This window comes from Netta rufina, assembly GCF_964035555.1.
Source record: "Netta rufina genome assembly, chromosome: 4".
Lineage (NCBI taxonomy): Eukaryota > Metazoa > Chordata > Aves > Anseriformes > Anatidae > Netta > Netta rufina.
The window spans coordinates 43,500,668-43,528,250 of NC_140127.1; the positions used below are offsets into that span (position 1 = coordinate 43,500,668).

Consider the following 27,583-nt stretch of genomic DNA (forward strand, 5'->3'; position numbering starts at 1 on the left):
AATCAGCTTTTAGCAGACATTGGAAGAAAAAGGATAGCTTTCTGTCCAGGTCCGGTTTTTGGTCCAGGCTTGTACTGTCCAGTTCTTTTCAGTGCCACATACCAATCCGAGTACTTCCGTGATCGGTAAGTGTTATAGTTATTAGATTCCAAGCGCTCAAAAAAGAAACATTCTTCTGTTGCGCATTTCTAAAAGGGAAAAAGAAAAAGATTATTGGTGTTTCATCGCAACAAATCAGTTGGTCTGATTCATGGGACTAACGTATCCAGACAATAACTTCACAATGTATCCGATTCTAAGAAATTTGTATTGTTTGATGTCTAAATTGAGATAAAGTAATTGTTAAAATACTATTTAAAACACCTACAAAAAGAGTTTATAAACTATGATTCATTTGTTGTCTTTAATAAAGACAAAGCAGATTCTAGTTTGTTTACATTGTGTAATTCTTTGTTCCTGTCTCAAAATTTGGTCAGTTAAATGAAGAGCCCTATCCGTTGGCACTTACTGACAGATCCCAACTTTCAAGTTTAGCACATTTTTGTTAACAGCACTCGGAAGCAAGCAGTAGCAAGCCTGCATGCATCTATGCAAAGTTTTACTCGATTAATACATTTGCAAAACAATTTTAAGAAAAGATCAGACCTGACAAACAGGTATATATTCCACCCAGAAACCAAATGTACTCCATTCCTGTTTAGAAATACATCTGCAGAATTATTCTACTTCTGCAAGTAGGTCTTCAAGAACTCCTCCACCTAGGCTAAGTTAGCATGCCTTCACACTTACAAGTAATAGAAGGTGGTTCTGCTCTCAAGGGGTATAAAATGAGCTGTGGGGCTCCTTACTCTAGGATGTTATGGTTTCTCCCAGCTTACAAGGATTCAAGTGACTTTTGAACAAGTTGATGGAAAAGGAATTAGCTGAGGCTTACACTAAATACGTAGAAACCATTCCTAGCCCTGAAGGCCCCAAAACTGAAATTGGTTGGAGGCCTTGAGGCTGCTACAGGGAATTGCTATGTTTGCCTTCTCTTCCACTCTGAAGTTGATCACCATCTGATAGAATATCCTCAACTGCACATAACCACTCAAAAAGCAAGCCTGTTAACAAATACAGTGCGAAATACCTGCACATCTCTGCACGCAGCAGAAACCACTGCTCCCTAACAGTGAACATACTGGAGGGAGTCTTAATTAATGATCCCATTCATATCAGTGAGATCATTTAAGAAAAGTATTATCTATTGCAAGATAATACTCACAAGTGTTCTTGGATAGTTAAAACAGCCCAGGGGACTTAAAACGTAATGGTTTAGCTATGGCTAGTATTTCTGGCTGTTCCCAGTTAAGATAAAACAGGGAAGTTTAATCAGTGTTTAATCAGATAACTGCAGTTATCCCATAGCATACTGACAACAGCAAAACCTCGTCAATGGGTGACATTGCTCTAACAGTGAAAGCAGTGCCAAATTTCCCTGCAGAACCTACACTTTAAGCAAGAAAAATTTTCTCAAATAAAAAGATGGCTGGAGCCCAACACTGCAGTAACTTATTGGGGGAGGGAGGGAGGGAGGATGATCTCTTCATATAAACCATCTGTCAGCCCATCAAGTCAGTCGTACTCATTTGCCTCGAAAAAGATTCTGGGAGGGTTGGAGGAGGAGGAAAGCTAGCTACAAAAATGAGAGCATGTAAAAGCCTGGAGAGAAAACAGGAAACGTGAGGAAATTCCCAAAACGAGCAGGTTGCTTTTTGCTACAATCTTCTGTTTATATTCAAGAATAAATCAAGCATCCCACCAGAACTGAAAAGTGAGCTGGGAAGAACCAGGCTTCACCAAGAATGCATGAACACATGCAGGAGTTAACTCCTTACGTGTGCCAAGTTTCTGTTGCTACGAGCAATTAAGTCGTTCAAATGCAGTCCATAATAAAGTGATCTGTCTCCAAACACGTGCCTTCAAATGTAAGTCTTGGCAATAAAAAAACACAGCTCTTGCAACCATTTTCAGATATGAATTTTGATCTCTAAGAAAAAAAACTTAAAAGAAATATAATTTCTCATGTCTATACGTCACTATTTTAACATTTAAAGTAGCAGAAATTGAATAATTATTATATGACTGCTACTTTAAATAATCTTTCTCAAGATAAATTATATTTTAATGCCTTTCACTCCACCAATGTGAGAACAGATGCATTAATCATCTCAAGCCACAATGATCCAAGTCTGAAACGGATTATAGCAGCCTTAAGAGGACTAAGAAACTGGGTAAGAAAAAGAAGCACTTAAGAATGAAACAAAACTTTGAGCAGTGCTCAGGCAGGCTCAGTACAGCTGCCCGAACTGGAACTTGAGGCAAAGAGAAGGGCCACAGCTGGGGAGCACCTTGTTTTTGCCTCATCAACCCAGGGGTGCTTCTGGAAGCACCAAGACCTGAATCCGTATAAATAATCAGAAGCACCGAGACCGAGTCCCTATAAATACCCTGTCATACCCAGCTTCAGCTGCCACTAGCAAGGAAACCACAGTGAATTTAAGCAGGTACTTGCAGACTCCAAGTGCAGACTAAAGGCAAATTTGCACACACACACCCCTGCACTCCAGGTCCTCCAAGTAAACACCCAGAATTCAAAGAAATGCATCGTGCTTATTTCACCTCCTTAAAATTTCTCAGGTTTAAAAAGTAAAATAGATTCAACTCCCCAAACACACATTCAGGCAGTTTACAGATGTTAGAAGCAAAAAGGGTGAGAGAGAAAAAGAAGAAAGAGAAAGAAAAATGTATTTTCTAGGGTTCATAAAGATAGTTTGCAAGGTGCCATGTGGTTCGCTCTGGCCACTGAAGTCCTAGTTTTTCCACAAAGCATACGTGACACAAGTGCCTTGCTGTAGTACGTTGCCACTGTAAATGTTTTGACAGCATTCAGGAGACAAATGAAGGTTCGTGCTTCACGAGCCACGCGTCCCTGAGCGCTCAGCAGAGGTGACAGGGCAGCAGGTGGCCCGCTGCCTAGCAGGACGGGGATGCCAGCCACCCCGTTTGTTAAACACGGCCACTGGCAAGCAGCTGGATACCCACATTTACATATTTAATGCATGCCAGCCCAGCACAGCAAGATTTCACAGCTCGTCATGAAACACCCGAACTGTACGGCCTTTTATGACAAGGGCAGGCAGACGGAAAATACTGAGGCTGCCACATGCAGCAGCGCTCCCAGCGAGGACTGCGGGGCCTCCCCTTCCGCCAGTAAATATTTTGTCTACTGTCAAGCAAGGGCCCCAGCCAAAAGAAGGCCGAGGGAGCACATAACACAGCCCCAGGCACAGAAGTGCTCCCCAGCAGCAGCGCTCCTCGCCCTGCCTCAGCCGCCATGGTGGCCGCCCAAAGGGGAGGCCGCTTCCTGCGGCAGGATTCCCCCTCCCTCCTTCACACAGGTTCGTTTTCAGCACAAACTGCATCTGCCTCGGCATCAAACACTACAGGCGTTAACCGGTTGTGGTGGTTTGGATGCTAATAAGGAACTCAATTTCTTCACGCTTGTTCCTTCTCTGAACTGAAACCAGGGGGAGGTTGTGGTAGCCTGAACTACCAGAGCCGATGGATTGCAGCCCTAGAAAGGCTGTGATCAGACTCACCCCTTAAAACTATAAAAAGGTCAGGAAATGAGCACTGTTCTCACAATATTCCCGTGCCACATTCTAGCATCAAAAAGAGAAATACTTCCCCTCACGTCCCTCAGTCCAACAAAGCCTGCCTGGTCACAGCTCAGCCACACAGACACCTCGGATAGACTGGACAGGTCGCACAGTTAACAACAAGCTACTTGTTGTGAAATGCACAAGTCAGTCAAAATCACCATTCTCAATTTCCCATGAAAGGAAGAAGTTTCTTCATAAAATGAAATAATCAAAAATGTTTGATTCCAGAAAGTGAAAATATTTCAATTGGAATAATTTAATGAAACTACCAAGTCAAAATGAGATACAGTAGCCATACCAGAAGACAAATGGTGCATTTTTTCCGTTAAAAATCTCATTAACAAACAGAATCTGTTAGCAAACAGCACAAATCAGCTTAATTAAAAGCCACATCCAGCTCTCAAGACAAGAACACGGCCCACCATGCAAGAAGTGATATGCTGTCTGTGCAATAAACCACTGTGCAAAACAAAACTAGGCAGAAACCATGAAGACACATCGTGATGAACTAATTACAAAGCCATCCAACTAGAAGAAAAACAAGCCCAAATAATAATTTTTCAAGTACTTATGAAGACGTCAGTATGTTTATAAAACAAGGATACTACACAAATTGATCCCTGACACCAGAAAGTAATAAAAAAGAAGAAACAAGACAGACATTAAGAAGTGTTTACAGAAGAACAGCAAGCCCACCCCAAATTAGAATTGATTGCTGGGCATTGAAAAGTTTGTTTCACGTAGCGGAAAGCTGGCTTCCACAACAAAGCAACACGCAAATACAGATAAGAGAGCTTGCAATTAACCAAGTGCCAAATGCATCTGGGACAAGAGATGATCTGTTTTATCTGATGTTCAAGTCAGTGTGCAACTGCAATGCCAAAGAGATTCTTAATCACAGCATCCCAAAATAACAGACCCTCAAAGATCGGTGTCCTGTTCATTGTGCAAGGTCTCTGCAACATGTCAGTGCATATGTACACAAAATTGAACAAGGAAGAAACATCGGCTTAGGTTAATGTACTGATGATTAAAAATGTTACCAGATGAGAAAAAAAAATAAAAGTGAGGAAATGACCAGCGGTTTCATCACAGCAATTTGTGAAGGTTTCATAATGTTTAGGACTCTTCATTCCACAAATGTACCTCTCAAATGTTCTCTTAATCTAAAAGTACACTACTGAAGATTACAGATGGAAAAGCACAGAATAGTACTTGAACGACTCTTGGAATGGAGAACTAAATAGGTGTTTAGAAGTGAAAGTTCAATACTGTTTTAAAAGAAGTAACCAAAGGTTTCAGCAGATACAAACTCGTGTGCACTGGTGAGATCACCTCACCGCAAAGATTTCCAGAATACGCTCTTACAAAGCTTTCACTGAAACACCACTCCTCAAACTGAAAAAGAAATCCTGGCAATTATTAACAGTTCCATGAACGTGTTTACAGGCAGAAAACAGTAGAGACACAATTGGCCACAAAATGTTGGAAGGCATATTACAGAATTCCTCATGGAAAATACTGTCTGCGCTTCAGAGAATAATCATGAAATTGCAGAAGTATTCAGTAGATGTGAAACACAGGCTGGATGAAGAACAAAATCTTCCTAGAGTAGAGAGTTTTCATCTATGAACAGCAAAAACAGAGCTGCAGGAAGCAATGTTTGCAGCAAACATGGCTCAAGTCAGATCCATTTCCAAAAACAAACAAATGAAATGAAGAAAAAAATAATTTCAAATGAGAAGCAGAACGTGGTGATTTTACAAGACTTTGAGAGAGTAATTCCAAGTGAAAGGCTCTGAAAGCCTCCAACATGACTCTCTGTCACCTTACACAAGGTGTGCAGAAAAACCATGGCATAAAGCTGCAACAGAAGCATGCTCTACACAACCGGCACAACCAAGAACCACTATGCAGCAGGAGGCTACACGTCCAAATATAAACACATGTGACTGTTGGTAATTTTGCAAATGATGCTACATGTCTATTTTGACCATTCGCTGCTGCTTGGGCTAAGGAGGGCGATTTGAACAGGAAGCTGAACGCCAGCACACCAGTGCCACAGGAAATTCCCAATTATCCTTCATTCAAGAATAGCTCTGTGGAGCACTACTCACATTTTCTTCAACTGAGCTGTCACACAATGTCCGAGTAAATAGCACTGTAACTTGAAACAGGTTATTTAACTGTATTCCCAGGCACAAACACAATCTGCCTCCAAGAGCAGGTGACAGTGCACTACATGCAGCTCACCAGGGCTCCAGCGCACACAAAGCTGTTGAGATGTTTTGTTTGCCTTCGGACTTATTTCACTTGGGGAGTGCCTGGGTTGAGAGGTACTTTCTGTAGCTAGAGTTAGTAATTGGCTTTATCATTACCACCTGTTCGTTGTATTGTCAGCTGGGACTCTCAGAACCCAAACATGGCCATCTTCCAGATGCAAAAGCATCGGGGTTAATTTAAAACTACAATTCTAGTGGGATGCTCCAGAGTGATATTTCACTGGACACAAGCATTTAAAGTTTGTTTATATTCAAAGCTATGAACAAGAGATTTACAGCATCTGTGTCTCATAAGCACAATGACTGTAACTGCAGCTCTTAAAGCACAATTCAAAATCCAGCCCAAGGAGACCTTATTGTCATTCAGATTCTGCCAAACACTGGCTTTAAAACACAGTTAAAAATTAATGTGATAGCAATAAAAAAGCATGGAGTTTAAACTGAAATTAGTCTTAGTGGACTAGTTTTAATTAATTTATAATTTGCAAAAAATGTTTTTTCTTGCCAATTCTCTAGTTGGGAGGTATGCGATCAAAAGAACTTGATTCTCCACAAAAAGGAAAATGAGAAAACAATTTATATAGATTACTATCAAACAAAAGTCAAAGTTTTTTAAAAATTGGCTTTACTTCAAAATTCTTTACCATCACTTTATGTGAAAGTAAGTGGAAGAGAAAAAAAATTACTTTGGAGGAAGCAAAGGGAGAGACATTATTCTTTGTTCTTGTCATTTCCTTCCTCAGGTGGTCACTATGGGTCTTCTCTCTCAGTGCCATTCCAGTTAAACCCTGCAGCATGTAGGTGAGGGCAGAAACAGCCATCTCTTTCTCGGTCATAGTTCAATTAATTGACGAGTTTTGCAGAGCTAAATCCTCCTGATATGACACACACACAGTAGCTGAGCAAGTCCTGCTGCAGGAGAGGTTACTCAGTACAGAGCGGAGGACTTCACCATGCGGATACAGAGATACATTAACCACTGCTGCTTACCAGTGCCAGCAATCTGCCATCCTCCTTCATAGCCAGAAAGCGATTTGCACTTACACCTTTGATCGACACCACTCCTCTTTCTTCTGCTTGAAGTTGCAGTTTGACTGTGAACAAAAAAAAAGGACAAAGTAAATTTTCATGTCCATGGTGATATTTCAGCACTTGACAGTGAAGCTTACTACTTCAAGTCTAAAACCAGAGCAAGCCCAAGGTAGCACGCTATCCTGCAGCAAGGGTAGCAAACCATCTAGGTCTAGCTTTCTGATCCCATTTTCTCAGAAAAAAAAAAAAAAAAGCCTATTACAAAGTAAGTATCTATTGTCAAGTTGGCAACAGTAAGTTATTCTCCTATAATGCATTTGATAGAAAAGCAATTAAGAAAACCCCCACAAATTTCCTTAAAGGACCTCTTATGGCACCATTAACTGCTTATAGACGGGAACTTTTCATGTTACTTTTCTTAGGGAGATATTTCTCAGTGTTCATAGAACAGCAGCAGAGATGGGATGCTGTATGGAGGTCTGTATGGCCGGACTGTCAGTGCTCACAGGCACAAGTCTGTATGTGCTGTGATTGAGGCTTAGAAAAGTGTCAATTAGGTTACACTACGACATCCAACGGGTGGTTTGGTAAGAAAACAAAGAACTGCAGATGTAAATGAGGACAGCAAAGACACAATAGTTGGTGTTACACCAATTAGGAACATGAAAAGTGGACGCATTTAAATCAGTTATTTAAAAAAAACTCTGACCAGCCATTTCTTGAGAATCTGTAGGATGATACCACATAGCTTTTAGCCTACAAATCAGAACAAAATTTGCACTGATTTTTCTAGTCACGAGGCAAATCCAGTAGTTGAGATTAACACATACAGACTTTCCCCTTGCCTGCGGCCTGTTTCAAGCTGTGACGATAAGCTTTCTTCCTTCCTTTTTCTTCCCTGACTGCTCCCATCACTGCACACCAGGCGCACCAAGCCTGCCAGTGGCCAGCAGAGCTGAACGCCAGCCAGAAGTTGCATGCACACTGATTGCATTTCTGCCTCGCTTCGACACATGTCTGTGACCGTGGTGCTCCAAGTCCAGGTTTTCCAAACATTAGCTACACAGGCCTGAGAATACAATACAAGAAACTACACTGAGTACCCCAGAAAAAAACACCAAGCATCTTCTACGTGCCTCAGGTATTTGAGGCTCAAAAGCAGACGAATGGCTGTGCCCGAACTTCCATTTTGCTGGGGAATGAGCGGAGGGAAAGGAAGCCATGGGCACGTTGTCCCAAACCTCGCACGAGGTACCGCTCTATTCCAACCATTTCAGAACATCTTCCGCTGAAAAACCTAACTTTGATTATTTACAACATCTCTTGAAAAGGGGAAGAGGCGCACACAGCAACTGCAGCAGGCGCTCTGAGTTCTTGCAGCTTTACATGTGGTCCACCTCTTTATCCCCCTGCCCTCAAAGGAAAAACAAGCCTGTTCCCCGCAGCTCCGGTCCATCGAGATGGCTTGTACAAGCAGTATGATTCAATCTGCTTTCTCCTAAAAACAAACATTTCAGTAACAGTAGAGCACAACTGGGTTTCCCAAACTCCCCAGCTTTCCCTCTGTTCTGGACAGCCACTACTTCCAACCCATACTGGAGCCCCAAATCCTCCTAACACCTAGAAGCCCTCCCAGATAAGTACAATTCCTCTGCACAAAGCTGTGCTTTCATCCACACGCACTGAACAGGCATTTTTAGGAGCAGCAGTACTCCCATAGCAGGAAGCAAGCTCGCTGCAACACAGGCAGCCGAAACGAGGAATAGCTGAGGAACAGCTTCTCACCTTCCTGGGGCAGGAAAAGAGAAAGGGCACTGCTGCCAAAGAAGTGCCACAGCTAACGAAAGCAGCAGCAGGGTGTTGCAAGCGGGTGCTGGCTGCGGCCCCGTCAGGTGTCAGAGCGAAGGATGTGACTCAGCTGCAGGGAGGCTGGCGGCATTTCCAAACCGCCGGGATTGCAACTTATTCATTCCTCCGTTTTCATCCCAGAAGTTATTTTTGGAGTTAGCATTAATGCTAATAATATAAAAGGAATTATATTTGAAGATGCAATGCAGAGATCTGACCACGATAAAAGCCCAGAGGGAGGAAATGACAGCGATGCTCCGTCCCCTCGGAAGCACTCAGCCACAGCCTTGCATCAGCCCGGGCTTGCTGCCGAGAGCCTGCAGCCCCTGCGGGCCTGCTCTGCATGGCAAGGTGGTTTTTGTGGCTCAGCGGGGCAATTCGGGTGGGCAGCGTGGGTACATGAGCTTCATTTGCCAACCTGCTGTCAGGGAGGGTCACTGGTTCTCCTGCGTGAAGATGCACTGTTACAAAGCCTCACCTTTCCAGCTAGCAGAATAGATGCTTGAAACGATGGTAAATTTTGGAGTGGAAGCACCCCTGGAGAGTCAGAGGGAGGCTGCTGCTTATTTGACTTTTTAGTCTGAGGGGAGATATTTTATGCAGTCCAAGTGGAAGACTTCTTGTTTAATTTCTGCTCCTCCAAAAGACAGGACGGGAGCAATCCCAACAGGAAGAATACCAGATGAAACCTCCCAGGTAACTGCTGCACCCCCTTTGTCAAGCTTTGTCATTATTCCATGTGATCTTCCTGTAGGTACAGGCAGACATAGGAGTTTCTAGTAAGCCCATTACTTTTTATACAAAACTGAAGCCACATGAACACAAACGCTGCACTATAAAGAAGATGAAATGGTCTCTTCAGAGTTGCGTGCCTGCTGCCATTTTATGAAAGAAAAAACAAAACATCAATAACACTAATAGCACTTCCAGGGAACACCGAAACTGCAGTGATAAAAAGGTGGTTGAAATGTTTCATTTCACCCCAGAATGCCAAATCCAACACACAGCTCCCCCTGTGCCACTAGGCCCAGATCAGATTTGGGAACAGCTTCAGGAGCCGTCAGCGCAGCTCCCGGCCTGCCGGGGAGCCAGAAGGTGGAGAAGTGCTCGGGGCAGGGACTGGGGGAATGGATTTTGCCATGTGCCCGAGCACACAGCTTTCACCGCAGGCTTAACGAGAAACAGCTGTGTGAAATATCTGGAAGGCAGCATTAATTACTGGAGCACGGCTGTATTGCTCTTCGTGACTTTCTCTTGACAAAAAGAAAAGACAAAAAAAAAAAAAGCTCGGTAACTCCTACAATTTCGTACTGGGCCAGAAGTTCACATTCTGTAAAAACAAACATTTTAAAAGTTTGCAAGGTCTGTAAAAATATTTGCGTAGCTCAGAGAAGCAAAAAGAGTTCCTCTTAAAAAAAAATAAATCCCGTAGAGTCAGAAATGCACTGCAATGCTCACTAAATGCCCCAAAACCCAAACCAGTTTCTCTGGATTTCCCATTCCAACTTGAAAAACACACTAATAAGCTGAGCCAAAGTAATACCTTAAGTCTTCCAGGTTTCCGCGTTATTTTAAGGATTTATTAACGCAGCAGTGCTATGTTGATCTGGAGAAGCCAAGACATAATACACGTTTGCTAAAGAAACACATTTTGACCACGGAATCAGCCCCAGAAGCAACTCTTTTAGGTTTAGCCGAATGCAACTTAGCACAGCGTAACGCTTGATGCTGATGGCCTGCGCCTCTTGCAGCCCTAAGGTCACCAGCAGCAATGGTTCAGACACGAGCCTTCATTTTAGACCTGGCCATAATGTTTGTCTTCAGCATACTTGAAGACATACCCCTCCTGCACAGCACCACGTACCTCACGGCTCACACCCGCAGCATGCCCTTTAGTGGGCGACAAACACTTCCCCTATCTTTGGGAAGACACAAAAAGGGTTAGAAAACATGAATGGGAGAAGGATGAAGTTGAGGCACCGAACTGTAATAGATGAATCTGAAACCTTCTCCTGCCACAGCCTCGTTAAACTTGAAGCCAAGACTATAAAAGTGTCCTCAATAAAACTCTCCTCTGAGCAGTTTCGCTGTTCCTGTGTTTAGCACCACCACAGCACTTTTACCTACGGAGATGAGCTGGTTAACAAAGTGCCACGCGTGGATATAACAACGCGGTTCATAATACCGCAGCGAGGATGCTCCCAGAAGACAAGATGGCAAGCCCAGAAGAAACTGCAGTACTGCCCTCTGATAAACCAAACTGATAAAAGCACAAACAAACAAATAAAGCCTTGACATTGTTCAGCAGAAAGGTAACTAGCCACAGAAAGACAAAATTAAAGTACTCGATAGATATGTATTGCCTTTGGGACAGCCTGCATTAAACATGTCCTTCACCAGAAAGTTGTTTCTTATGGAAATGCCTGGCCCCAAGCAAGCAATGTTGATAAGACTTTCCAACGGCAGGGAAAAGAACTGAAAGGAGGTACATGATGAACAAATCTCTCCTTGCTCACCCTACAGGTGACATCAGGAGATCCCTTCACCCTGCTCTCAGAGCCACGTTTTCCAATTCCCGTGTGCCAAAGGAAGCCCAGAGGCAGGGTGCCACAAGCTGGCCACAGCCCTTCTGCAGTTACCTCACCCAGACGGCAGCGGCACTGCCAAGCCCCTGCAAGACCTTACAGCTTCAGTGCTCAACACAGGAGAGCAGGCAAAGGAGATTTTTCTAGTTATGGGTCCAGAGATCTTTTTTTTTTTTTTTTTTCCCAGTCATTCCGTTACCATGAATTTCTCTCCAGGTCTGCAAAAGGATTCCCATACAAAAATAAAACAATCAGTCTGTCATCCTCAGGAGCTGCAAAGTGTCCAAATCCTGTCTCCAGCTGCCGTGGTGCATCCCATTTGCAAAGCAGGGGAATTCTGCACCTTATTGGCGCCTGAGCCTGAGCTCTCCCAGGGGGATCCACAGCAACCTCCACATCTCGATGCAGCAGTCAAATGGAGAACTTAGGAGGGTGCTGTGGAAATGGTTGAAAAGGTAGGCAAACCATAGCTGAGCCAAAACACAGGAATTCTAGGTCCTATGAAAATTTTGACCACGTTCATTTTTGACAGGACATTTTTTCAGGAGGTCTGACTGGGAAAAAGGAGCCCTAATCCAGCACCCAGCTGTCTGACATGCGCATCCGAGCTACCACTAAGGGCTTAGCGCAGCCCTCTGGAGCTGTACGGGTAACCTCAGAGCTGCCAGCACTGATTTTGATTTAGTTATGTGACTCCTTGCTCACGCTGCTATCTGATCTCTATACAGCAGATTATGTAAGCAGCCATGAACAAGGAGAACACATCACTCTGCATGTGGCTTGAGCACATTGCACAAGTATTAAAACAGGACAGAGGTGGGACACGGTCTTCTCACAACATGCAGAGGCTGCGTTAACAATATGGATACACTGATGGATATATACACAAATGATTATACAAGAAAAAAAAATGGTGTTGGTGTTTTTTGTTTTGTTTGTTTTGTTTTTCTTTTGGCCAGCCTCCTTTCCATTACCACAGGAAATGTTCAGGTGCACTCTTCAACTACTGACACTCAGGCAAAGCGATTCTCACTGGCATCTGAAAGATGTGAAAGGCAGAAGGACTTAGTGGCCTTTTTCTTTTTAATTCTAAGGCAATCCAAAGAGACCAAACCTCTTCAAGGCCACTCCCTGATGTGCATCTTCACCAAGGTCAAGAATTTCCCTCCCCCAGGATCAGGCCCGGATCCCCCGGTAAGTTCTGTGTTCCTGCCCTGTGACCAGCACAGGCTCCTGCACACGTTCATGTCATTAGCAGACCACGGACAAAAGATTACCATTACACCTAGGTGACCCAGGATGCATGGTCAGGGCACATTGACAAGTTGCAGGTTAAACTGGCCAGCGGTTGTATCTGGGCATTTACTTCACAATTACAAGAAGCTTTTCTAGGAATACGAAAGCTGAGAAGTGGCATTCAGTAGCCCTGTGGTTGGCAGGGCTTCCATCACATCTCTGCACTAACTGCACCTTCCCCACACTTGCTTAAAGAGCTCAGACAGAAGTTCAATTCAGTTCTGCGTACTCCAGTAATGAGCTGTATGGCCAAGCAGCACCACACAGGCAGGAAAGATGCTTGCAGATGTGGAGAATGCAGCAGCTGTGTATATTTTCCAAAAGGTCTTTTATTGCCCTGAGTGCCAGAAGTGAAATGTTACGTGTAGGATGAAAGCTCTTAAGTCCTTTTACCGGACTTCTCCTTCTCCCAACCCCGCAAAGGTTCTGTAATGGCCCAGACCAGATAATACTGCACTGACCTAAACTATCCCAAATGGTCTCATTACTCTGCATCATGAAGGGTTCATCCAAAACACTCCTTGAAAATCTGTTTCTTTAGAAGGTCTTGGCAGAATCTAGCAACCTAATAGTTCAGAAGGAGTGAGCAGCCCATTCTGGAAGCCACTCGCTGCTGAGCTAGTGCCACCTTTCTCACACACTCCCTGTCAGACGTGTGCTGGCACCCCGAGCTCCTTGCCTGGGGCACTCGCTGGGCCCCCGGCACGTGCTGTTGTTTTGCTGAGAGCAGCTGCACTGCATGGGATAGCACAAAGGAAGAGGGAAAGCAAAGGTCACACTGGGAAAGAAAGGAACAGACAAATGTTAGGGAAAAAAAAAAAAGAGATGTAAAGAGCAGACAGCAATGAGAAGGGGCAGGGTAGGCATGCAGTACTGAGGGTGCAGTACTGCAGCTCGAGGCCAAGCCCTGCACCTCAAGGGAGTGGGATTTGAGATGTGTTAGCCACAGGGATTCGTAACATCTCCTTTTTCCTAGGGCTTCACAAGGAAATGGGAAATCTGCCTACTACATCAGGGTAGCCCTAAAATAAATATATGCCTGAAGCTCCTGGCTTTGGATACACTCACACAGCAAACGGAGGTATGATTAAAGCCTAAGCTACTCCTGCACTGCAATCGACCTAGCAGAGATCACTGCAGACTTCAGTGCAGGCACACCCATGGCTCGCAGAACCACACCAAACACAGGTCCGACAGGCCCTCTCTCACAGAAACTGCCTTCTTTAACACAGGAGGAGAGAGAAGGTCTTTTCATGACTACCCCACTACTAGCTCCCCGGGAGAACACGATGGGAAGGACAACGCTTCACCAAAGGGCAGCTGGGCCCCAAAACAACAGCCAGCTAATGCTCCAAGAGCTTATGTGCACGTAGTGAACACCTCGAGAGCAAACGCACTGCTCAGATGCGGCAAGTAACAGAGCAGCTCGGGGACCGTGGAAAAAGAGGAGGAATCCAACACTAGCACAGCCCCGTTTTCACTAGCATACAGCTGCTTTGTTTGAACTGCAAAGGTCATGAGCCAAACACCTCCTCGCTCTCAGTTTACAAGAAGGGAGAGTTTCTGTACCCCCCGAAAAGCCCCAGGCTGCACGTCCCTGGATCAATGACTAGCGTTACTGCAGCCTCTGCTGCTACGGAAAAGCTAAATCCAAGCCAAAGGCTCAGGGCCCATCTCCAACATATTTGCAGAGGCCCTGTAAGGAAAACCCTTCCACGAGGCCCCCGAACGGCACCGCCGTGGTGAAGCTGTTGCGCCAGCCCCACGCCGGTTGTCCTCCTGCAGCTCAGCAAGGAGCAGAGCAGCGACGATTCTGCTGCCTCGCTGCTGTGGCCGTGGCTCACCTTTGGAGGGAATCAATATCAGAAATGCAAAGAAGTTCAGAAAACAAGGAGCAAAATAGCAAGGAACGACGTGTTGCTAAATGCAACGCCCTCCTGTGTACTCCGTGGCAGAAGCTGCCGATGCCTTCATGCTCAGTGCAGCTTCTATCCCCAGACAGGTGTTCAAGCGAGGTGCAGTCAGGCGTGCTTGCTCCACACCTAACGTCCTAAACCCTCCCAATGCCACGGGCTGGTTCATCAAAGACACGTGTACACGCACACAGATTAGTGCCCCCGCTTTGGCATTTCCAGGGCCAGGCAAAACTGCCCTGTGGGCCAGATCCAAACCTCAGCCCATGCGCCGGTGATGCCCACTGAACCTCATTTCTAGGAATTAGAAACATCTTTGGCTGCATTTCTCCCACATGTAGCCTACAACTCTTTGTGACATGCCTTTCTCACAGGCATATTAATGCCTTCCGCTGGCTGACAGGCTTTGCATACAAGGCATCTCCAGTCCGGAGACTGCAAACGTGAAAGCAATTCTCTGCTCGCTCTCATGGGCTGGTTGTAAAACAACCCTGCCACAGGCAGAGCTGCTGGAGCAAACGCCGCCTAAACCCTTGAACACGTGCAAAGTGCAGACAGGAGAAACACACGTAAACAGCAAGCGAGCCTCGGCAGAAGAGGTGGTCTTTTCAAAAACAAAAACCACAGAACAGCCACCAAAAAAACTCGAGCAAACGAAGTGTCACAGTGAGAAACAGTGAGTCACGCTCCCGTACAAAGGCACATTTCTTTGCTTTCGCATGACAGCATCCCAAGTGTATCTTTTTCCTTTTTGCCAGCCAGAGGCATAAAACCACTTGCAGACAGACCTAAGGTCTTTAAAATGTAAACATCCACAACAAAAATATACACTCCTGAACTATGAGCACTTTGAAAAGTTCCGGTTACACTTAAGAGTAAATCCAAGGCTTTAAACAGAATAACAACTTGTGGAACCAGGTATCAAGCCGCTAAACCAGCCTGCCACACAATGCGGGCATTCACAGGCCTTAGGAGCTTTAATCAAAGCATTAAAAATACTGAACACAATTAAAATTATTTCCCTATTCAGGTTCTCCATCTATTTTCATTTATATCCCACCTCCGATTCCCACAGATGCCCAACTCCACCTAACACACACCTATCACATGGGAAGCCTCCTCAGGAACCACTGATTACCAAACGCGCAGCATCCCCAAACGCTCCCTACAAACATCGTGTAACAGATGGTAAAGTCATCCTGTAGAAAAATAATTTCAGAATCATGTAACACTTCTGGAGTTCCCATGTGCTGCTTACAAAACACAACTCGAGTGTTTTGTGCTGCTGAGTCAAGTAAACAGCGATCGCTTGGCATTACGTAAGGATTTCAAGTGCCAGCACTGCGAATGCACCATCTTATAAAGGACTTCTAAATACCTCGCTGCCACTGTTTGCAGTCTCCTTGTCGCTGCAGATGAACCCAGTGCACCGCTTCAAGTCAGGAGGGCAAAACTAAGCAGAAAAAATTACCTGCTTTACCAAAGAACCATTACTGGGTACTGGTAATAAAGCCCCATCTCTAAGTATCAACAGCCTTACCCCAAATACTTGATGGAGAACAAATGTTTTAGGGTTTCATTATCAAACCCATGAATGCGTACACATGTTTTTTAAGACTTTTCGTGAAGGACCTGTTTTAACAAGAATAAGGTAATTCTTCACGTTTCTTTAAATCGCTTTGTATTAATGTAGCATTCACAAAAGTAAATGCTAAAATAACCACTTTCAGTTGTTCAGCTTTGAAACAAAGCTGCTGTAACAGTCTAGCCCACATAACATCACTGAGTCATGTCAGAAGATGCACATGGAATTGGTAGAATTTAAGCTCTTTATGTCTATTGTGTGTTCACTAACGTCATGAGAGCTATGAACTGCTTTTCACGCAGCAAAATAAACACACATAAAAGCAGGGACAAAATGAGGCGAGGCAAAGAACATCACTCGGAAAACAGAGAAGATAAAACATAGCCATTTTAAAAGGTATTTTTCAGTGCTCCTATACTCAAACAGTAAGTACTCAGTAGCACACGGTGTTTTAGGGATGTCAGAGCAGTGGACAACTGATTCTGATTCAGTTGAGATGAAAGGGAAAGGCTGCCACAGCAGCAGCAGGAGATTATCACCTCATAGATATAATAAGCTTCAAGTGTTACAGATGGAAAGGAAAAGCTGGATTTCAAAAATGCCAAGAAGAATCATCAGCTGGATCTCAGGAGAGTCTGAAACACAGTGGTGAAAGAGGAACTGTGTCATGCACCCAGGGTGCCAGGGACACAGCACAGCTGAAGGGAGGAGGAAGAAATAACAAGCTGATAGATAAGGAGCTGAGAAGTTGCCCTTTGGAGCTATTTGCTCTGAATCCAGACAAAAAGGGTAAGAGACAGTTACCATGTTGGGTTTGCACTTCCCCAAGCTTCAGTACCAATGAAAAGATGTTTTATCAGAATCAACTGCTGACTCTTCAATAAATATTTGTGAAAAGTCAAGTAAAAGCAATCAAAATCCACACACATGCACATGGCATTTCACTGGTGCCTGTTCACCTAGTTTGCTGCAAGGACAATGCAAAGACAACGCTGAGCCCAGAGCCTTACTTCATCCTCCATCTATTTTATCCCCTTCCATCAGGCTGCGTATCCACCCTGTGCTGACATTTAAATAACGCACCCTCAGGGGGACAGTGCGGGCTGCACACCATGAGGCCAACGAAGGACAGCGGCTGTCAATCACTGCTGACCCAAAATAACAGCGAAGCAGAGCCTTCACAGAAAGGCCTGACCTTGCTTTTGAACGCAGTGCAATGAGCTGGGTTTTGTATGAAACCAAATTCCCCAACGCCAAAAACTAAAACACATGCTGCACTTTCAGATTTTCCTGCAGGCATTTGGGTAACAATAAATAATTAGGATTATTACTAATAGTAAACACTATCAAATAATTACTATTTAGGTAACATTAAATAATTAGTATTTAGGTAACTTTAATAGCCCCTGATGGTGGCTTGGAGGAGGCAGACAGCGTTCACCACGGGACCGGGCCTGTACTGGGGAGCCAAGAACTTGGGCCTATAGGACCACGTGGAAAGGGATTGTGACAAAGTCACTTCCCTGTCTTCCACTTCTTCCAAATAAAAACCCAGTGTGCACTGCTTGTTCTGAACACCTTCATATCATACTGGAAGGGACACAAGCACTGTCCTGACAAGAGAAGAGACTTCACAATCTGCAGCAGGCCTGCCCGGCTCCCTGCTGCTTCAGCCAGCCCACTACCAGTACCGTGTGGGTTTCAGTCTGTTTGCTGGTTTAAATCTCCACACTGTTCCTGACTTCACTGCAAAAAGCAAGCCTTCAATGTATCTCTTCAGCTTTTGTGAATCTTCTAGGCCCAGCCTTTTTTTCCTCAAATTTCCCAAATAAACTGCATTTCTGTCAGTAAAACGTCCATACGGATCCTGTAAACACTTGTAAAACCATGAAGTGAATCCTTCGCATATACATATTGAGAGGCAAGGCCAGATGCATGTTTAGCTCTTCATCCACTTGCTCCATTCAAGTTAGTGACTGCCAATGGACTGAATCCACATGCTGTTTCCCAGAAACTGCTCTGCCTGACACGTCTGCACAGCAGGATACCCTAACGGACCTGCCAACACAGATGACAGCCTCTCCCCATACATCTTCTATATGACCCTTGCTGCCTGCTTCTTTACACTAAAGTACGCTTATGTTTTTGTATCCCTCTCAGTTGTTGATACCCATAGATATCAACAGGACTGTCCTAGGGAAGCATTGCACAAAACTACTCTACAGGTGCGAAATCTACATCCAGAAATTTCAGTCAGTCCTGCTCTTCCCAGAGCTGTGTGCCTGTGCAAACGATCACTGTAAAACAGTCCTAAAATGACTATTCTAACCTGAAATGTAATAGAGGTGCAACCTCTGGCCTGCTGGTGAACTCTGTGCTAGAAGTGGTGCCAACAGCTGAAGTTGAGCAGGGGGGAAAGGGAAGAGACCACCCCTTTTAGCAGCAGAGACTCGGTAGGCCAGCTGAAGTATCTAGCCAGAGGACCTCCTGGTCAGTCAGCACTGACAGAGTAACAGGTGACGTCCAAATACAACACTGAGGAAGGAAAAAAAAAAGAGATTTAAAAAAAAAAAAGCAAAAAGGGAAAATTTGAAATACCCAAGAGACTTGAGTACTTACTCCCTAGTATCCAGAGTCACCAAGAAAAGACAGAGTCTGACAAAAAAAATGGTGCCAGCCTCAAGAGGTGGTACCGACATTTCCCCCAACAAGGCATACCACACAACAGCCAAGATGCTGTGCCGCCTGCTTCCAGAGCCTCACCTATTTTGCCGGTACATTTAGAGCATTAAGGACACCCTTTATCAGGAAAAATAACTGCAGGGCTACACCACACACAGAATGGCAAGAGGACTTGTATAAATAAAACACACTGGTGCAAAAAGTTTTCCAAGTGGGCACCGAGCATTGTGGGCACCAGGCTGGTCAGCTGGAGAGCAGAAAGGAAAGATCCGAGAAACAGACTGCAGATATTTCAAGCTGTACTGCAGCTGATAGCTCTCCTTGCTTTTACACAATACACCACCACGCAGCACTTTATAGCCAGGAGCATCAGGATTTTGTGACTTTCACATTCCAGCTGGAATCCCGATAACAACTGTTTTATGAAACTTGCTTAAGTCTCATCACAAAAGGTAAGCTACAAGCTCTGTAACACAGGAACATGATCATCCAACATCATATTGTTATTGCAAATGACTTCAGAGTCTAGTTCCTAATTTGCCCTCTCCTACTATCCTTAACATCTTTCCCCTTTGAATGACTCAAGAAATGTGGTTTTGAGCTCTAAAAGTCAAACATGAGTGATAACTTCATACAGGATCACTCAACCAGAAGTGTACCATGGCAGTTTGTGTAAAATGACCTCCACCCAGCTTTGTAGACATCATCTCATTTATACACTCGGACGAGCATATCAGCCTGTAGTCAGAATCTGACCCTACCCTGAATAAACAAAACAAATACATAAGATAATAATCCTGAAATGGCATCAGCACTCCGGACAGTCACCCTTTAGATATTTTTATTGAAGAGTAAGGAGGCAGCAGAAGAGGCAGGCAGGAACTTTAGCTTACCCACATATTGTCACAAAACGCTATTGAAAAAGACAAATAATGAGAGCTACTTTATTTTGAAATGCATCGTCTTAAATGGATACTAATAAGAGTAAAGGTTATTTATTCTCAATCAGAATTGAAATGCAATCCCATTACAGACTTCTGGGCTTCAAAAGTTGTGCCATAAATATTTCAAATATCACTTACTATAAATATCCAAATCAGAGACTTCATGCAACTATCTGATTTTTTAGGAACAGTAACTTGAGCATTGAGGTGTTTTTTTTTTTTTTCCCCCAATTGTACTACAGTTATATAGCCCATTTTTTAGTAAGTAACGACACCAAACATGATGCCACCAACAATCAAAAAGCTCCACCATTTCTAGGGTTATACATCAGTAGTACAGCTGATTGCCTCCCAGGTATTTTGAAACAACACACAGCTAGTGATCCGAGAATAACGCTCCCAAGAGTGTTAAAAGAAAGAAGTAATAATCAGAATACAAATTTCATAAATCACGAGTTAGGGATGGATTCATTGATTCGGTTCTAACTGCTTGAACAAATGAAGAAATACCAGAAACTATTTTTCTGGGGAATAAAAATGGAGAAAAAGGCAAAAAATACTAAGCTCAAGGAAAACACTTTCAAAGAAACTGTCTCATTACAAGTTTCACTTCAATGTGTTAACAGCCTTAAATGTGCTGAAACCACTGGACAATTACTTTTATAAACTGCTTGCCGCAAACCAAGGGAGTTGGGAGTAGCTTACAAAAAAAAGATGTCAGTGAAAAGATGAGAATTTAAAATTAAGATTGAAAAACTAATTAATTAAAGAATAATTAAATGGAATTCTGTCCCCCAAAACAGGGGTGGAGCAGTTCCCTGCCTTTCAGAAAATAAAACAGGTGTACATGTATGTATTTTGTGAAAACTGCACAAGAAACTGAGGCATTTTTCCAGGCTTTCCCTGGGACTGTTAATTCAACTGCCCAAACCAGTGCTAAATCTCTTCTTGCTCACTCAACTGCCTGTGCACTTGGCACTCCTCTTGCTTTTATTACGGAAGATGAACTTGAACACCTTTTAAAAATCTTTGTCCTTCATGTTTGGCATATACTATCAAAAAAAAAAAAAAAAAAGAAAAGAAAAAAGCTTTTAATTTAATTAACTGCATTTTTTTTTTGCTCTTCATCTAGTATGCCAAAAGAAATCATATCTATAAAGAATAAAAAAAAACTACTAAAATACTTGACCTTCTGTAAAACGTTTTTCAACATATCTCCACAAAATGAACTTTTTAGGATCATCTGCACAATTTTGAGCATTTATTAGCCAAATAAAACCATTAGCAGCTTGATCTCATTCGCTTGATGAGCGATTCACAAATATGTATAGCTCTGCTTTATCAAGTTGACAAGCATCCAAAAGTTTTCACCATGCCTTCACCAAATACTATACTTGTGTAGCTGCAGCTTTTGCCAGAAGTCTTAACATACCCACATAAGGGGACCATACAGACAGCTTTTGCAAAAATTTATGTTTCTGTGAGTACCTCCATAATTTGAGTGGATTTTGTAAAAGTCCAACATACTATCTGCATTTGCCATTCACCTACAGCTGCGTAATGGCTACACAAGTTGGACTGTTTTTTCTGTTAACATGAGTATTTTAGTACCTTAAGCACTCCCAATTTGTAAAGCCCGTAAGAATTTTTAAGGGCTAAATCCTGCCCTCTAGTGTACCCGTGGACAGCCGTGCCCTGGGAACCTTCCCCGCTCCAACCAGCCTTATCCAACCCAGGCACAAAACAGGTAGGAGACAGGACAACTCCCTGCCAGCCTGGGGGCATCTCGCATTTGCCTCACTCCATCTTCAGAGTGCACCCGCTACTCAACCACACAGCTCTGGGGTAGGTAAAAGTTGCCCAATTTTGAGTAAGAGGATTAGCAGATGTGATGACAGATGAGGGAACATCCATCCCATCCCTTGGCAGCACGCTTGCTTCGGTGTGCCCAGACAACAAGGCAGTCTGTCCCTCATTTAATTATTTTACCTTGCAGTGCCATGGAGAAAACATTATGACAGTATTTTGATGACAAATAAAGTAAGCCAAAGACACACAGGAAACGTACTCCCAACTTTCCTGCATGCGGGCTCTGTGCTACCTCACTCCCTAAAGCCAACTACATCTGAGAGCTGGGAAGAATTTCTGTCTTGACTATGTCGCAAAGCATTAGTGTTTGGCACAACAGCTAAGGGCTGTGCAATAGATCAAAGGTAATGCAAAATCAGTCTGCTTTCAGAGAGACTTGGGTAGAAGCAATGTATTCAGACGCTTAGATTTAAGGCCAGATTTAAAAAAAAAAAAAAAAAAAAAAGTCAACTCTCACCTACCAACAGGATTTGGAACGGGATACCCTGTTAATAGTTCTGGCCATGTCCATGGGACACCAAAACAGGAGAGATCTTCTGAGTCCTAAATAACTGAAGCACCTATATAAAACTCAGCATTGGGTACTGAACCATCACACTAAATCACGTAGCTCGTTTTCTTCCATTTGCATGATTTTGCAGTAAGTTTTGTATCTTCCTCACTAAGCTGCTATGCTCTAAAAACATACACTTCAATATATTATGTTAAAAACATTTAGACAGTTTAACCATTTAAATGTTATGATACAAATAACTCATTAACAACTCCTTATGAAAAGAACTTTCTTCAGAATAAATTTTCCTGTGCCAATATTACCCTATTTTACATTTTCTTGACATATTTTTGGAAAGGTAATTAGGCACTAAGCAGAAAAAAAGGTATTTCAGACATATGCAGGGTTGATAAAGCTCACGTTGCTGAATCCCTTCTGAGTGACTGGCCGGAGCCTTGTCATCTCATTAACAAGTGGATGAAAATGGCTCAGGATTCCTTGGATGCCTTGTTTTATACTTGTCATGAAATACAGCAGCTTGAGAAATTATGGAAATATACAAATGCCGACCATTCCTCAGCGAGGGAAACTGAAGGGAAACCAGCTGTGCTATGAGACATTTCATAAAACGTATGGCTAAGTGTTCCTTTCCCATTCCCCTTGCTTTTCCCCGTCACCAGCTCTTTGAGGCAAACACCTCCGGAGAGTTTCTGAAAGCCTTTCCAAGCTGACTGGCTTCTTTGCACTTTTTCCACAATATAAACCAAAAGTTGTTGATCAACAACAAGACATGTTTCTTTGTTTTGCTTTACAAAACAAAACCCTAAGAAAGCGCCTTCTGTTTTCTGTTTGTCTGAAACATACCTCTTTGGGGGAAAAAAACAGAAATCCCTGGGGTGTGTCCAAAGGGGCACTTCGCTGATGTCACTGAGCAGCACGCATCTGATGTGGCAATATCGACCATCGCAGATGTATTGTCCTGCTCTTTCGCTACGTGAATCATATGACTCCTCTCCTCCAGCACACAGGGCACAAACTTCCATTCCTTCATCTCACTGACGACACGATTATGAATAAACCCAAGTGAATGGGGTGAGTGTAAAACAGTCAAAACTCTTGATGCCAAGACATAAAACAGACTATATACTTCGAACAAGCTGTCCTTAGTGCTCGCTGCAGAACGGGGGAGGCAAAAAAGGACACGGATAATGGAAATTTGTTTACAGTATTAGACTTAGGTCTGAAATGTAAAGGGAGAGTCATTCACCTTCTGAAACAAGGGTTCCCTTTAAAAGTCAAAGTGAGGATGTGCTAATCAAATGCTATTTTGTTTAATTAATTTGTAATAGCAGTTACCACAAGAATCTCTCCTAACTGTCCTTTAACTGGTTTTCTAAACCAAGTTCTCGGCACCCAATACATTTATTTTTTTCAAAATCATCTTATAAAACCTTTTATTTAAACCTAGAAAGCCTTCATGATTTGAGGTGTATATTTTCTTTGCTAATTTTTTTTGGAAGTCTTTTCACATTGTCTTAGGTTTACGTCTTCTCTTTGCCATCTGTCATGCCAACGTGACCCGCCAGGAATACCACAAGATTTCACTGGGACTTCCACAGAGCAGCGTTCACCAGATCAGAGTTCAACACTGTACAGATTTGTATTGAATGACGTACTTAAAACCAAGATGCTAGAGATGTGACCCACGTAATGTCGTAGCAACACGCCTCACTGACGCGCCAAGCGCTAATTTCTCTGCTTCTGAGAACTGACTTCTTCCAGGAAAAAAGAAAAAAAAAAAAGTTGTTTTCTGATAGCAAGGAAAGGAGGAGGGCGCGGGACTGTCCCCAGGCAAGTGTCCCTGCACAGCCTGACACCAGGGAAAGGAGCAGCTCATGTGTGGTGGCATTCCTGTGCAGACAGGCAATTGTTGGCAGCAAGCCCCACCAGGTGGGAGAAGTGCCCAGCTGTTCTGTGCTCACAAATTGTTCTTTTTAACAAGGCATTTTCTGCAGATGAATAGAAAGTGCAGAGCTGAGGGATACCTGAAGAGCTCCCAGCAGCTGACTGTCTGCAGAGCAGGGCAGAGGCCACATCAGTCATTAATTACTCAGGATTTCCTTTACCTGTTGCCACCATTCACTAAACAGGAAAAAGGGTAGGAAGAGAAAGGGGTTTCAAAAAGAGAGACAGGCATCCAGTGAAAGAGGAAAAAATACTAATCAGCAGGTAACAGTGAAGAAACAGAGAAGAAAAAGGTAGAGATAAAAAATGGGAGTCAGAAAGAAATGACAGGGAAAAATATAGAGGAAACCAGAGAAACTTGAAAGGGAAAGGCATAGGATGGAGTCAGTAAGGTATTACCAACACCAGAAAGACTTTCACACGTAATTCCCTATTAGGAAAGCAGCATGAGAAGGCAGTTCAAAACTCTAGTATCAATAAGGCTAAACAGGAAAAGAAAACACACATTAGAAAGACTCAGGAACAAAAAAACTAGAATTGCTCAGGCAGGACATTAAAAATAAAAGGGGGGGGCAAGCCTTATGATGAAAAAGGATGATGACAAGATTCAGGGCAGCCTGGCCCAGCTAGGGCAGCACAGAACAGCAGGCAGGGCTACTGGCCTTTTCCACCACAAAAAGCAGAGCATGGCACGAGGTAAGCACCTGGGAGCACTGACAGCACCTGGAGACCTAGCTTCAGTCTTGCGTGGACCCAGGTCATTGGCTTGCTTTGCGTCAGATTTCCAGCAAATCTCATAGCTACTTCTCGTGGTAAGAAGACCTGTTTTATGAACCAAGCACACTTCTTTCCTGTAAGAATTTCCACATTTCCCAAACACAAGAAGTTAAATCAAGCTGAATATATTACTGGGTGCTTTCCAGCACTTCATCCCGTGCAGTAACTGACTGGTATGTGTGAAGACCAGACACATAAATGGTACATTAATGCCTTGCTTTAGGCACCAACATTGGAAAAGCCCATGTGCAGTAATTTACTGCGTTGTTTTGGAAATAGTTATATTTTGTTACTACTCACGCAACATCAAGTAACACTTCCCTCTAAACCACTACCTGAGAAAGACAGAAATGCAAAACACATTGGATGAAATCTGAAAGTTTCCTAGCTTTTCCTAAGAATATTAGTCAGACTGACTACTAACTGACTACTAACTTCCTCTACACGTACTGTTCAATATATATCTTCATCCATCCCATCTTACATAAAACAATTTTACCAAAGAGTCCCAAAGTAGAACAGCCTCAGCCTGAAGCCCAACCTAGCAATACTGCTATTCGGGAACAGTCTGTTGCAATACTTCTTTGGAATTCTACAAAAAGCTTTTTTTTTTTTTTTTTTTTTCCTTTTTTTTTTTCAGATGCGCAATGTTCTAACTGGAAAGGAATACGAAGAGCCTCAGAAACTTTTGTTGCCTTTTTATCCATCTCCTCACATCATTCCCCTCCTTGTCTCTCGGAGTTTAGCCCCACCTGTGCATCTACTGCTCAGAGGACAGGTTGGAAAGAGACAAAGAGTCTCAGTAAGACATTTCACCTGCTCTTTGTGCCAAGTGCACAGGCAGGTCACGGTGCCCACCCTGTAAAATAATACCTTTTCTAAAAGCAGGAGCTGCACTGAGACAATCAACCTGACAACTAAGCAGCAACCCCTTGCACCTGCTTTGAAGCATTTCAAAGACTAAATGTTACATCAGCAAACAAGTCTGTACTGAATGTTTTCAAGATACCCTGCGGTCTGCAAAAGGCACCTTCCCGGCAGGGACACCCTGCTCCGAGCCTCCTGCCCCCCAGCACCAGGTGCCAGGCACCCGGCCCCGCAGCCCGGGCACCCCCCGGGCACTCACTGTGCGGGTCGCTCTTCTCGCGGACGCCGTCCACCCTGCCGTCGGGGTTGATGCGGAGGAAGAAGCCGCCGTTCTTGCAGTACAGCCGCTTGGGGTCCTTGAAGTGCCCGGGGGGGAAGGCGCCGCCGCCGCCGTCGTCGGGCAGCGCCGGCAGCGTGGTGATGCTCCCGGCCGCCCCCGCCGCCATGCGCCGGGCCCCGCCGGCTCCCCGCCGGCCCGGCCGGCCTCGGCCCCTGCCGCGCCCGTCCAGCCTCGCCTCGCCTCGCCTCGCCGCCCGCCCCGGGAGCTGCGCAACGCCGCTGCCGGCCGGCCGGGGCGCCCAGCGAGGCAGGGAGGAGGGCCCGGGCTTCCCCCGGCCTCGGCCCCGGCCCCGGGCCCGGCCCCGGCCGCCCCGCCCCGGGGAGGGCTGTGGCGGGGCCCGGGGGGGGCGGCACGGGGCAGGGGCTGGGGGGCTGGGGGGGGGCGGGGGGCTCGGTGGCTTGGCAAAGGGCAGCACGGCAAAAGCCAAGCACGGGTCTGCCCGCTGCCCGAGCAGTGTGCCTAAAGCAACCCAGCACGTCGTCTGGAAAGCACAAACCCCTCGGGTGCATGTTTTGTGCCTGAGGCTGGCACCACCCGGGCGCACACCTGGGAGGATGCACAGCTTTGTTTGGAGACCCCGCTCGGCACCCTCGCTCTCCTGTCCCGCTGCGTGCCCCTTGGGATGCTCTCCCACCTCCATGGCAGCACCTGGGCAACGCCAACCCCGACAGCTACACCGGCCTCTTCATTTCACTGAGCCAACATACCGCAACCTGCACTGGGGAACAAACACAACAGCAACACACGCTGTCCTGCAGACACCATTTGTAATGTTGTTTTTGCTAGCACGTATTTACAGTAATTTCATCGCTGGTCAGCTTCCCGTCCCAACTCTGACCCTTCGCAAGCCGTAAATCGTAATTCTTTACCAGAATCGGTGACAACTACGCTGCTTCCCACACCCTCACTCCAGAGGCTTAATCATGATGGATGGAGCGTGCAGAGCACGGCGCGTCCCAGCGCGGGGCCAGCGCAGGTTCACCCCCGTGTCAGCCAGCCGCCCCCTCGCAGCGCCGCGGGCACGGCCAAGCATCACGCGCCTGCCGTCATTCCGTCCACGCATGGGGATTTCAGCCCCGTCACTCAGATGTATCTCTCCTCTCCTTGTATCCTCCAGCTCTTGCTTCTTGCTGCTTGTCTGCTTCTGATGCTTTCTGCCATTTCTCCCTGAAACCCAAATGTTATTGCTGCACCTGAGAGTTTTAGACAGTCAGACCAGTGGTGGAGATGCTCCTGGTTTCCTCTTGCTCTTCTTTTGTAAAAGAAGCTTCATTCAGGACATTTTGTGTCCTTGCTCTATAAATTCTTCCCAAGTCCTCGTCTTCTTCTCAGAAAGGAGAGAGTTCTTCAGGCAGGTGAAGGGAAAGGGGAAGGAAACATCATTCTTAAACCTGTAAGAAG

General features: G+C 44.7%; 1 protein-coding gene across 1 annotated transcript; it reads right to left on the reverse strand.

The window, feature by feature from the left end:
• On the reverse strand, positions 1-26,292 carry FGF2 (fibroblast growth factor 2). The gene is made up of 3 exons (XM_084286097.1): positions 26,102-26,292; positions 6,977-7,080; positions 1-188 (listed from the first exon to the last, which is right to left on the reverse strand). Exons 1-3 carry the CDS (start codon positions 26,286-26,288, stop codon positions 3-5), a joined length of 477 nt encoding a protein of 158 aa, XP_084142223.1. The 5' UTR covers positions 26,289-26,292; the 3' UTR covers positions 1-2.
• Positions 26,293-27,583: the final 1,291 nt, after the last annotated feature.